The sequence below is a fragment of the Scatophagus argus genome, chromosome 15 (genome assembly GCF_020382885.2).
Source record: "Scatophagus argus isolate fScaArg1 chromosome 15, fScaArg1.pri, whole genome shotgun sequence".
Taxonomy (NCBI): domain Eukaryota; kingdom Metazoa; phylum Chordata; class Actinopteri; family Scatophagidae; genus Scatophagus; species Scatophagus argus.
This window is the reverse complement of record NC_058507.1, coordinates 15,352,984-15,367,122: the sequence shown is the minus strand read 5'-3', so window position 1 is coordinate 15,367,122 and position 14,139 is coordinate 15,352,984. Positions and strand designations below refer to the sequence as shown.

The window sequence follows — 14,139 nt, the reverse complement described above, 5'->3', positions numbered from 1 at the left end:
CGTAACTCCTAAACTAGTCCCGAAGTAAATCCCACCATACCGGCAGACTGATGGCTATTCTAGCTGTTTTGGTCAGAAATTATTATACAATTTGCGGTTACAACAATAATAAAAAAAAATAAAAAGGAGCAAACACGGTACGGTATTAATTAGTCTCTGTAAGCATGCAGAATGTGGAAAATATCAATGCATACACATCCAAACTGTATGTAAATAAAATTAAAACAACATAAGATATGAGATCATTCTAGTTGATTTGTAGGCCTGCCTGAGAAAAGGTAACTATTTTAGGGTTTGCTGGGTCTTTATTTTAGCGCCCACGTTGTGATTTTACCCATTACCCCCGGCAGCATTTGAATGCAGCACTGATCCCAGGCCGGGCGGTGAGGAGCTGTGGGGGGACTTGAGTCCAGCCTCCAGTCCCGCGTGCAGTTGTTCATTGGGTGAACACAAACAGATGAACAGCACAGACCTGTTGCGAAGAATGTGACAGTAAAACATTTTACTTAAATTGTAGAAGCACGTCAGTCCAAACTCTGGCACTTTTGTTGTCTCTGGTATTTGTGTTAAAGAAGCCATGGAGCCCATAACTAAGTGGACGCCAAAGCAAGTTGTCGACTGGATGAAAGGTAAGTCAAGACCGCTTTCTGTGTATTTATTGTCACATTTTTGACAGAAGCGATAGCCTTTTAACTACGCAACTGCTCAGCAAAAGCTCCTTTTCTTAACCACGAGTCGCTCCTCGGTCATCTCGGTCTAGTTTCGTAGAAACTATTCCTGTGTGTCGGCATACCTCCACCGACGAGTTTAACAATAGGACTGCATTTTCGTTGACACTAAGTTAGCTGACTTAAACAGTGTGCTGCGGGGAAAGAAAACTTCAATTCAGTCTCAAATACACGTTTTTTAAACTTAAGTCAGAAGTCCTGAAGTCAGTAACGCCGTAGACCGCAGACTGTTAATCTGACAGAGATTTGCCTCAAGGTCTCCAAATTAAAACCAGTTTCGTTGTCTCATTCATCTTGTGAAGAATGACAGTGAACACTCTCTCATTGTACTCATTGTTTTTAACAATGCTGATGATTAGCCAGAACTCATTGTGATGTTCTGCTCCGTTTTGAAATCACTTGTCCTGGTGTGGCAAACCTGCTCCCCCTGAGGAAATCAAAATTATTTGAAAGTCCATCATCTATTTTGCTGCTAGATCTCTGTTTTAGTGCCTTTCAAGATGTGACACTCGGTAAAAACCATACCTGTTTCATACGCTGGGAGGAATGCTCGCTATGGTAATGACATCAGTACGCTTTGAAACTGTGTTTAGTCACAGCATAGTTATGTCTGATGAGGGACAGCAAATGGTATGTGAACTATGGATGGAGTGCTATCATTCCAAACACATAAAAAAGTGAAGTGTGTATATATTATACAACAAAGGCTGTTTATGTGTCTAGTGGCAAGAGACTAAGCTGTTTGTCTTTGCTTTACTATCAAGGACATTTGGAAACCTCCCAAAACCAATCATAGGTGACTTCCTTTTTAATCTTGGAATTTGTATCACTGGACGAGCTCCTTTTGTAGTGCTGTAACTGCTTATTGGGGCATGCCTGCCTGTGCTCATCCACAGTTAGGAGCTAAAGGGGATTGTTGAGGGGTTAGTTTCAGTGTGTCCAGTGAAAAGAGCCCAGCCAGGGCATGCATGGATGGAGGATTAGTTGTCTACACAGGCACCGTTGCTATCTGTCAGGCTCCATTGCTGTCAGTCTCCTGCAAATCTGACTCAGCAGTTGTCTGTGCAGGTCTTAACCAGCGGATTTGCAGAGCCGTACAAACGTGGTAGAAGTGAAATAACTGAAATGACAGCAGTTCATTCATGGGAATATTTTATGTGTCTCTTTCACATACATGCCATGCATGAATCGCGGGATGTTGAACACAGGGTCAACTTACATCTAACCATTTATACCAAGCGACGGATAAATGTGAGGTCAGTCTGTCATTGTTAAACAGGGCTATAATGACTTCATATTGATCAAGTGGTAACTGCAGTGTTGTCTTTTTACTCAAGATTCAACACAGCAGATGACACAGCCTTGCAAAGTCATTCCCCCGTATGTAACTTTTCTCACCATGGTCTAGCAAATAGCCATTTGCTTTGGTTAGAGGCGTTGCCAGTGGATGTAGACTACAATTTTCCTCAAGAAACTGGAGCTTCCTTTAAACAGTCAAAGCCACAAAACAAATAAACTAAACAACTACAATTCAAAATACAGCCCAGTTTGTTTTCGTCATTTTAAATCACTTCTCAGACCACTTCCAGCTGCCAGTTCAGTCATATCTTAACGAATGATCATGATGATCAAGGATAGACGGATTATTGGCCTTGGCCAAATATCTGATATTGAGTATTTTTTCAATTATTTGCTAAATAACTAGTAGCTAAAGTAATCAAATGGCAATTGGCATAAAAAGCACAATATATGTTTCCAGAATGTAGTGAAGCAGAAAAGTAAAAAAGTCAGAAGAGGAAATTGCACTTAATAATATTCCGTTACTGATTAATTGATCATTAGTAATCAATTTCAGCCCTGAAACAAAAACATATTGGTATTTCAAACCCTAATAATAATATATTTTCACCCTGATAACTTGAGGTGAAACTTAAACATAAAATGAACATAATTTGTTTTCTTTTTTATGGCAAAATTTTGAAAAGTCAAAGCAGTAGCATGTGCTCCACAATCACTTTCAACATCTTAGTGTCCAACAGCAGCAGAGTATGTGGCTAAGAGAGGGCCAGAGGTCGCCAACCGTTTCCATGGAAAAGAAAAGGTGTTGGCCCCAGTGATCACTATAGAGTACACAGCCATTACCGAGCATGTAACCACTGATGTTATTAGACCGAAGAACATCTTTTGTAATCCTTTCATACCAAAGTCAAACAGCATCAAACTGAAGTAAAACCCATGTTGAGATCAGGGTCATGGCCTCATGTTGACCCATTTACACCAATGACAAAATGTTGTTGTGCCTCTGTGAGAGAGGCAGAATTAAAGTCAAAGAAAGCACTCTGTGAAGACGTTTATTTGCATCAGATTGTTTTCCTCTGTAGGTCAGGGCTTGTTTTTGTATATTGAGGCTTTTGTTAGTCGCTTGTATTGTTCAAGGAGATCAAGTGGTGTTTGGTGGATGTTTATTGCCAGTGAAAGGGCATTTGGTTTTTTGTTTTGGCACTGGAGATGCCCTGAGGCACATTTCCTTCACCACAAGGTCTGATCTTCCAACTGGGCCTGTGGTGTCATGTGATTGGTATCCCATATGTCACGTGTGTGTGTGTGTGTGTGACCACTTACCTTGGGGGAAACACTTTTCTTTTCAGTGCAGATGCCACAGTATAATGTCATTTAATCAGTGAATGAATTAATATTTGGGTCTGTTTTGGCACTTTCAAAATTAAATTATAGTTAGATTTGAAGAACTGTATCCGGTGACATTAATCTAGCCTATATATCCCTGCTCACAAAGTCAAACATTTATGTCATGTGGTGCTAGTCATTTTCCAAATATAGCCCTGAATCCACCTGGCAAGGATTCAGCAGAGAAGGGCTGGCCATGTTTGAGGAATGTTTAGCTCCAACTCAGCTGAATAGTTTCTCATTTACTAAACATGCTTTCATTTTTTTTTCCTCTTCACTTGTCCACCTTGTAGTTACTGAGAGTAAGACTGCCAAGTTTTAACAAGGCATCCCAAACATGCAAACCTGACTGAGTTTTATGGCTTTTATCCAGACACGCTGGATACTGTCCAGCATTTTCTATATTTAAATACTAGCTAATCAAATTTCAGAGCCCTTTATTTGGAAATGAATTAGCAATGTGATTTTGGATTTATTTATTATATAGGTCATTATTAAAGTCCTGGTGATCTACTAGCCTGTATCTCATGCCCCTTTCAGACCAAACATCTCCATTCAGCACAGATCTGTAGAAAACCTGGCACTATTAGCTTATCAGTGATGTGTATGGAACCACAGTTGTGTGTCTTGTGTGTGAATCACCCGTGACCAGAGTTGTGATCTGAATGGTCAGATGTAGGTTAAACACATGTTCCCTCCCATGCTATACAGTGAGTTGCTTGATGTCATGTGGACAGACACACATGAGTAGTAGCAAGGGTGGGTGTGGGTGTGTGTGTGTGTGTGTGTGTGGCTGTATCCTGCCTCTCAAATAGCACCAAAGTGCCAAGAAGGTAATTATCTTGTCAGAGATGTCACAAACATGCTCTGAATGTGCTTTTGTCTTTGACCAAGTGTGTGCTTGGAAAAATAACAGCATTGTACCTGAGTCCACACATGGTGAATGAGTCCACTGATGGGTACCTTTAGCAGCCTTATCTTTAGAGATGATAGTGAGGTGTGGGCAATGATGGCCTATGATCCTTATCTGGCTAAAACAAGAGACTTCCTAAACTGGAGTGTGAACAGAGTTTGTGCAGACACCTCACCCTTATTAAGGCATCCACTGCCTGTGTTTTACTGCTGGGTCTATCAGACAAGTGGAGTTCTATGTTTGGATAGCCTCCACAGGCATCATTAATCCATTTTAGCACTGTAAGCTGTGTGTGTGTATGCATCAGGGAGGACAGGTGTTAAACTGGTCTAAACATGGGCTTTAAGAGGGCCAGAAATCTGCTTGAAATCATTTATTCATTTGAAATTCATTCTTCGCTGAACATCCCCCAAAGTTAAAACTCCTGTCTTTGTCATTTACCAGTTTCCAGTCATCCAGCCATTCAGCTTTAAAAATTGGCCTATTGTGTTCCATCAATGGACAGATAACCACGTTACCTTTCCATAGAAATTGGCCTTTAGAGTTCAGGGGAAGTGCTGTAAGAGGATTCCCCCTGGGGAGAGGTGACTGAAAGGGCTTGCCACGGTTTCATTCCTGTCGGCCCCTCCACGGCCTGTTTCTCACACTGCCTGGCGTCCTAGTGTTGTAGCCTCAGGAGCTCTAACATAAGGGAATTATTAATAGTTAATGTCAGTGTTCTAATCTAGTGATGAGAAGACAAAAACAAAAAAAGAGTCTGAGTTTTAATCAGTTAAAAGGTTTTGATATATTGATTGAATGCAGCCATTCACTTGAGCTTCAAGATGGTGCGTTTTAGCTTTGATGTTGTGTTTTGACATTACACAGTGATTCTTCATGTGTGCAGCACTTTACAAGCTTGGTGATTTTGTCAGCAAACTAAAATCAATTTACATTTGCATGTATACCCAACGGTTCTTCTCTCAGTGCCAGGAGAAGAGACTGAGACGGAGATCTACTTGTATGCATGCCAGCCTGAGTTGGGCCAGTTTGCTTTTCATTCAAATCTAAAATGTGCATTGCAAATCTCCCAGATGATCTGAGCTTAGCAGGACCTGCAAGCTATTTGGCTCTCCTCCGCCATAAGAGCATTGACATGTGAGGTGCCATGCTTAAGCCATGGGGAAAAAAGCTTCAACCAGAGGTGGCACAGTGGGTTGCAAGTGCAAATACGGGTCACACGCTGACTGACACACTCAAGAGTGTGTGCCATGTAATTGAATTTTTTTCAATATGTTAATGTCTCAAATTGCTACCAAACCAGATCTGTGGTGATTCAGGCTTGTGCAGAGACGGAAACAGGAAGTGGATGGCTGTGTTTGTATTGCTATCAAAGCACTGCTAATGCATTTGTGCTTAAATAATCTCAGAACATGACAGGAATGTCAACAGCAGTCAACTGCTGTATTTTCTTTTCCTCCCAAACCAGTAGCTCTGCAAATGAACTGTCAAAACAGGTCACACATGTCCTTTGTTGCATTTGGGGCCACCGGTTGCTTTTAACGGATTTAAAATGCTCAACTCAGTCAAGCTGATGGTCCACCTCGCTCACCAAATACACACAGAGCCCAGCAGCCTACACTGTAATGGAGTATAATGTCATTAAGATTATAAAGTGATCTGTAGTTTTATGAACTGTCACCCACTTTTGGGTTTAGTCTGGCTCCTGGGCAGATGCCAGATCAGAGCTTGTTCGGAACATGTTCAGACTAGCCTGTATTTTCCCAGTACGTAGTGAATTCCTGTTTAGCTATTCACACAGTCAAAAATTGTTGTCCTTATGGGATCTTAAAGTTAAACTTTAAGAGAATCACCTGACTTTCATTTTAAAATCCAGTCTGTATATATTTGCATAGTAACATTGTGTTGGTATTAAATTAGTATTGCACGGAGGCTGTTATTGTTTGTAAGTCTCTGTGCCTGTGTTTGTGTTTTCACTTGCTGTGACGTGTCTGTGAGTGTGTCAGCGCTCTTGTTGACTCATTACATTAGGGAGTGCTGATAGATAAGGCAGCTGTAATGGGTTAGTTGGTGTTTTCACAGCATTGATGGTGCATCGATGAACCTTGAGGCCCACTATCAGCATGGCTTCATGCTCCCTGGTTTTGAAAGTGTTGGTTTTAACCAGCAACACCTGGATGATTAAAGGGAAGCCCCATACTTTTTTGGGGTTATTTTTATGAGTGCTTTTCCATACAGGTCTGCAGCACACAAAGGCACATAGCACGTCATTATAGAAAGGTCACAAAGCCGATAAGGGGACACAACTTATACCAAGCGTTTGTTTTCATTTGATCATAGTTGAAAATCACACAGGGAGTTCACAGAAAATTCCATGAGCACAGGGCAATGAAGTCATTCATACTGTGCCTTTTCCAAGGGAACTCTTTCACTTATTGTCCATCTTCCTCTGGACTTCCCCATAAAGGTTCCTACCTTCAAGAAAAACACTCATTTGTTGCTTTGTTCCTCATTTCTCTTCAAAGACAAAGACTCTAATATGCGGGTAACTCCTTAGAGTGCAAGTCAGTCTTGACGGATCCACCTTAACATACTTTGTCATTCTGGAATTTGTTGTGAAATCACTCCACTGAACGAAAAATCAGCTGTGTTTTTGCCAGAGGCGAGAACTTGGCAAATCTCATGTCATATCGCAGCTAATCGTCACTCAAGGCTGAAACCGTCAAAGTTTCAAACAAAACAACTTTGTTCTTTTGATCTCAATTCAGTAGGTTATACAAAGAACATTAGAGTGAAATGTGGGTTTTGAATTTGTTTGAAGAGTGGTGACGCATCTTTGAGTAAATGGGAGATCCAGTTTTTTGTCTCCATTGGTGCAGACACCAGGGAAAAGCCTCTCACCTGCCTTTCATCTCTGTTTGTATGTGGCACCCTTGTCAGTCAGCAGCACATTTATCATTTATAGTAACGTGACTGTCCTTTTTTAAATCTGTCATGGCTGTGAGGGAGACCCACAACAGCTGCTGGCCAGAGTACAAACAAACCTCACCTGGAAATGGGCGGGTGAGTGTCTTTTAATGATGAGAGCAGTTGTGTGTGTTCACAACAAATCCTTGATTGTTTGAGAGTATTGAAACAGTGCAGGGGCACATCTTTAAACACCAAAGCCAGAGAGGCAATTGAGCAACCACAGCACCACAGAATGTGCTTTCTGAATATCTGCGTCACAGGTGTCCAGTCCTGGCCTGCGGGTGACACAATGTCGCTCACCGCTATCTGACGTTGTAGATGACTCGCCCTCCCCCATCCACACCCCTCATAGGAGAGAGAATGGGATCAGCTGCTCAAAGCCTTTAGACTTTCTTGTGTTGCATTGCATCAGATAATTCGTTCAAGTGTTTGTCATGTTTGCTTCTTGCTGTTGTATTAAGAAAAATGAGTCACTGGGAATTTTGGGGGAAAGCTAATGGCATGTTGAGCTGTGTTTTGAATAGAATGAAGTGTGTGTGTATGTGTGTTGTTGTTGTCATTAGTCCACCACAGAGAGGATAGATGGACTAATGATGCTCTTAATCTTTCTGACCCCTGTGTCCTCCTCCCTTGACTTGGACACAGGCCTGCTTGTAAATCAGTGGTTTGTGGTCACACTCTTCTCTCCCCTTCTCTCCTCTTCAACTTCTCCACTTCAGTCTTTTCCATCAATCCACCCCCCACCACTACCCCAACTTCTTCCCCCTTTCCCTGTCACTATAGTAACCTTAGTTTTATTTACAGCTCCAGTCAGTGCTTCAGCTCTTTGATGGCATCCATTGTGACAGAGCGGGTGACTACCAGTAGCACTAAGTGGTCACAGAGAGGGGCAAACTGGACTTGCTTTCGTTGAACTTGGCAGTGGAATCTCTCTCTACTTTTTCAGGTAGATTTTTAGTAATTAACCCTCCAGGAGATTTATGGAAATTAGCACATTCTTATCCAAAGATGCTTATGAGGATCGACATTATGAACGGAGCAAGTGGTGTGCTCATCCACAGTGGCAGTATGGTTTAGGTTTAAGGTTTGTTTTGTCTTTCATACATTATCATACAGTATAATGGAACAGTAGGAAATGCAAAGTCTTGTTTGCCCTTGCAACAACATATGCCCATGTGCAGTTTTAGTCTGAATCCTAAGCACAATTTTCCCATGGCAAACTAAACAAGTGGGGCACATTTCCACCCCCAAATCTTGTTCATCTTTATTGTGGTTTCCATAGGCAGCTATTATGGTCCTGGTAAATTACTCTGTAATCAGTATACAGGGCCACCCTGATCCTACACCATGCCTGTGATGGGATGAAAGCACTCAACAGAGTTCAGTGGGGTTTTTTTCTGTGACCTGTTTCAGCGGTCCTGGGTTAAGTGATGGGGGATGTCACCTTTTAAAAGTGGTAATTTTCTTTTTTGTCTGTCTTGTCTCTTTATGTCTCTTGTTCCCCTGCTTTTTTGCCTCTGTCCCTCCATCTCTATCTCTTAGCAAAGAACCGTGGTCCTTAATTATAGTTTTGTCTGAGGGAAGTGGTGTATAGGTTGTGGCAAAGTGAGTACTCAAGAAGTTCTGTTGACACACAAACAGCGCAGTGTGTTATGCAACATCCCATCTTCAGTGGTGACTCTTGGGCCACACAGAGGTAGTGTCTGTATTGCTTTAGGTACTGCTTTCTAATACCTATTGTACAGAAACTGGAAAACACTAGATCATTCCTGAACTCCAGAAGTGACAGTCTCTTATTGTACTGTGAACTTTCAAGACACGGAGACTTGTGACTATCTTGGGATACTTTCGTCAACAGACGGAACCACAACAATATGAACTTTGGAGGGGCCAGGAAAGACGAAAGATTGTGGTGGGTGGAGGAGCAAGAACAGGGCTGAGTAGAGACGGAGGAGGGGGAGTTTGAGACATTTTTGAGGTCTTTGTTGCTCTCTTTAGTGGGTGTTTATGCTAGTGGTAAAGAGCTACACCATGGTCGGGTGGCCGACTGGCTGGAGAGTGATGGTTGTTTATGTCGACCCGAGAGGTTACTGCTCCAACCCCTGCTCCTGTGTCAAACGCACAGACACTGGCTACAGTTACCTGCACAGTATACTATTTCTAACACTGGCTATTGCAGGAATGGTAAGCTGTTTACATGTAGCTTTACAAACTTGTCTGATATAGTCAGGAATAAATCAAATATCAATCTGTGTTTAAAACCAGCATCAACTATATGTACTCAAACTGCTACTGAGGCCTCAAGAAGCACTATTAATGTAAGTAACCTTAATCATGATATAATGCAGAACAATGAATCGTAATAATGAATCACCTGAACAGAACTGAGCCATCATTAAAGGAGTAGTTTGACATTTTGGGAAAGTCACATACTCATTTTGTTGCACAGTTATGTGAGAAGCTTATCTTAGTACAAAGACTGAAAACAGGGAAACCACAAGCCAGTCGAATGGTAACGAGATCTGCTTACCAATACCTCTAGAGTTCACTGATTAACATGTTATATTTCATTCATTTAATCTATGCAAAAAGTAAAGTGCAAAAATGATAATTCAGTATTTTTATGTGTCGCATTTCCGCCAAAGTGCATTTACTATAGTACCCTTGAAAACTGTTCACAACCCAAAATAATCCATAATAATAACGATACCTAAACCCTAGATCAGTTTTGCATTTCCACCGCAGACAATACTCAGACAAAACTTTCCTTGGTGTTGACACTTTGACACTTTATATAAACTGCAGAGGGCTGCACTACGACCAGAATGACAACATGCAAACTGCTCAAGTTTTTTTCTGTTCAGTTTGTATTCATAGTCACTTTTCTGCTGCTTTCTCTCTGTTTCTCTCACTCTTACTTATTCCAATACACATGCACTGCACACCCACATTTTAAGTTTTTTTTTGTTCTTGGTATATGGTTGTTTATTACAACAAGAAGACATGCTTTGTTTGAGAAAAGGCTGTAAGCAACAAGACGAAACAGGAAAACAGGAAAGTTGGGAAATCGTACATCAGAGCATGGATGATGAGACCAATCTGGTTATTTGGATTAATCAATCAGTGGTCTGCTGGGATTTAACTAACTCCACCTTTTAGTTAGGGTTGTATTTTTGTATTTTATCTAGTTTATAAATGTTTTATTTCATTATTTTCATTATTTCTTTGCTGATATGCACAGCTGTTAATTTCTTTGCTCAGATCACACTGCTGCTGTGATGTTGGATGTTACAAGGACAGGTTATCAACACAACATGTTTCAATCCAAATGCAGATCCCAATGTTCTGATTGCATAAAAAAGTAAACTTTTTTGAACTTTTTTCTATGGTAGCTTTCCTAATGTTAGATTTAAAAAAAAAAAAAATCACCTCGCTGACAGCTTCACATTACTGTACCCTGTACTGTTACCCTGTATTGTGATACAAATCACATTAACAGGTTCTTGCCAAAACATAGCTCTGCATTTAGTTCTGGATCTGCGTGCTAGGTACCTCAACAGAGAGTTAATGGAAAAACGGGACAGAGTGGTTCTCTTGGTGCCAACCACAACTTTTGGTAATGGGATGGCAAAAATATCCATTCTAATGTGCAACAAACTGAACTGCTTTGTGGAAACAAGGCTTATTTTTTTGGCTGTGACTTCCTGGAATCTCCCCTGGTCGCCTGGTTAGTGCTCAGAGCCAAGAAATAGTTAGAATTTTTGACAGGAACAGATTAACTCTTTCCTCCTGTTTCAAGTGTTTGTGCTATTGTGTTATGAGCGTGATATTCGTCTAGTCAAATGTGCTGAAAGCACATCAGCATATAATTACACCTGTACTTCTCCCACTATGTTTTGAAATTTCTGATGTGAAAAAGGTCTAATGCAAATTGAAAGTAAAAATCAATCATAAACATGCAAACTTGTTTACACAGGTCAGCAGCATGGATTTATATGTATGGTTTACTCAAACTACCTGAGAATCAGGGCCTGTGGAAGAACTGCACATTAACTGAACTAAGAATAGTAGCAACAGATTACAGGTCTCATGTTTGGTAATAGTATGTGAAGGACATCTGACAAGAGGAAACTCATGTCTCAGGTGCAAACTCAGTGACCCAGACAACCAGTTTGTCAGTTTTTACTTCCACGCCCTTAGCTGAAACAACAACTCTTATGTTTGATGCAGCTTTGCAAAGGCAATCACTAACTTGCCTCCAGCAGTAGCTCTTTTCCGAGTGTTTCTCTGTCATTCCCTTTTGTTTTTCCTGTATCCTCTGATCTGTTTGTGACCAGAAATCATCATTCTTCAGGTCATGCAAAAGCCAAAATAACTCTCATAACCTCCTCTGACCTGTAGAAGCCATCTCTCACCTGCACTCCAGTCAGTTTTAACTGAGCCCCCCCCCCCAACCTCAACTTGAAAATCTGACGAGGCACCAGTAATGCAATGTCACTGAGGTTGTGTGCCGCTAGAGGTGAGGATTAACTGAGCCCAGGGGCTGGGACTTGTAGTTGCTGATGTGCTTCTCTCACAGCAGACCCCCACCGAACTTTGACCCTCTCTTCCATCATCAGTCATCATCCATCACCCTGTAAGAGACAGAGCTGCTTTTGTCTGCCTGTGGATGGATCGGCCTCAGCTGCTTTTCTTCACTCAGGAAGCCCACTCGGGACATGTCACTGGCATTTTGTAGTTGTCTGTGTTTCAGTTTAGGGTACATGAAGCGAAACACTCCTCGTGGGCTGTAGGAAGCAGTGATAAGATTAAAACAGGAGCCGCACAGGGTCATATCCAGTTAAGTTGTCAGAGAGTGATAGATGCTGTCCTCTGGACAAACTAGCATGTTTGTTTTCAGCTCTGCAAGGACTCAAGCAATCTGATATTATCCAACCTTATGTCCTGTGCAGTTAGTTCTTGTATTAATATCTATATCAGACAAATGTAACTGTTCCTGTAACATTCTTTACTGTTCTCAGATGAGGACACAACTTGCTTGATAGGGAGATGTAGAGCACTGTTGTGTAACTCCCATCTCCAGTTCCCATTGGAAGGGCCAGCTCAGTGTGTGTGTGTGTGTGTGTGTGTGTGTGTGTGTGTGTACAAGCTTTGTTGTTATGCTGTGAAATCATGCATTAGTATAGCTTAGCAGTCGCCGAGCGCTTTTTCTTTCTTTCTAATTACAGCACAGCCTGGTCCGGCCAGGGACCATTGTGCCAGAGTGCTGTGAATTCCCACAATGGAGCTGCTCAGCAGAGAACAATGACTCAAATTCCTGACCGTTCCCCGCAGGTTCAGAGGCCGGCCTGACAAATAAAGACAGCAGAGTTACAGTGGCTTTGCTATTCTACACCCAGTAGCTTTCCCACTGGCCACCCCAGTGGGGATATTGGTTCGTGTTTGTGTGTGTCCTTGTTTATGTGTGTGTTACAGGGTGGCTACTGCTCCCACTGGGAGCCCGGGGAGGGGTTGAAAGATGGGGGAGGTGAAGAGGAGGGAGATTGTTTCGTTCTTTTTAGAGGAGGTGAAAGACTGTACGCTTTTTTGCGGTGTAATCAAACCCCTGAGAACGAAACGCTGGCGAAAAGCTGCTTTTGAAGGCACGAATGATCAGAATCGATCCACATTTTTAAACTCGTGTAAGATGTCATGTACAGACCAGTTTGTTGATGTGGGTCCTGAGTAATCATGTACTTGGCCACGTTAATGACAATCTGCTGTTTTTGTGCTTCTGTAGGATGGGCAATGCTGAGATTATGACAAGAATAGCCTGGCCATTTGAAGCGGAAGGGTTCAGTTGTTTATATTGCCAAAAATGTGTGCTTACACAGCCTTTAAGTAGGCTGCAGAGCTCGGAGGCCTCCAACGGGTTCCGGTTCCACTTGTTACATCCAGACTGGAGTATCCAGGGTGCTTGCTTTCCCAGCTGTCCAGAAATATGCCTCTGTGTACAAGTATGCATCTGTACACTCAAGCTGTTGTGTTGATAACCTGTCCTACACATCAGTGTTTACTGAATGGGAGGTGGTGGGTGGTCACAAACTCAATCAAATGCCTCCTTCTTACTGATAAGAAATTAAATGTATGAATGAATGAATGTGAAATCTGGTACTTGAACCAATTTTATTGCATTAGATTGTAGCAGATTGTCAGGTACAATGCAAGAGTCAGCCCAGTCTGAAATTTGACAGAAAGCAAATTAACAACAAATTCTTCCACTCAGTAAGCTTTAATTAAATAAAAAAAATGGAATTTATAAATGACCCACTCAATTATTAATTGCCATATGAAAAGGATACAGTACACTAAGAGGATTGTATAGGCTTTGAGTGCTTTCTAGTTTGCAGTTTTATAAAAATACTAAAGTCATTCAAGAAACTGACAATGAACTCTTCATTTGGTCATTGTGTTACTTGCAACATTGCGCCAGACTTTCACGTACAGTACTATTAGTATAATTTGAGCATTGACATTTCAGTCCAGTTTGAATCCTATCAGTTAACTTGTAATCACAAGAGACTTTGGGGGCTAATGAGTGTTTTTGGCAATGAGGTTGCATGTGATGCTGTGTGTCTGGTTTGTGCCTCTACTACACAGTTCCACCCACTTGCTTTGGTTTGAGGACATTTGCCAAGTGGTTCACACAGGCCATAAAACTCCAAAGCGTTTCATCCTGCGCAGGCTTTTGAAAAGCGTTCACACAGTCCTCCCTTGTGCCTCCCCTTTTGCTCAAGTCACAACAATGTGACACTCTATCTCCTTTACTTGTTACTCTAGCTTTAATGAAATTTGATAGTCCCA

General features: G+C 41.6%; 1 protein-coding gene across 1 annotated transcript in view; it reads left to right on the top strand.

Moving 5' to 3' along the window:
* Positions 1-400: 400 nt before the first annotated feature.
* The window catches only part of LOC124071493 (connector enhancer of kinase suppressor of ras 3-like), a 48,251-nt gene continuing 34,512 nt past the window's right edge, over positions 401-14,139 (top strand). Inside the window, exon 1 of the mRNA XM_046412058.1 lies at positions 401-629. Coding sequence (XP_046268014.1) covers positions 578-629 — 52 coding nt within the window. The 5' untranslated portion in view covers positions 401-577. The remainder of the gene's footprint in view (positions 630-14,139) is intronic.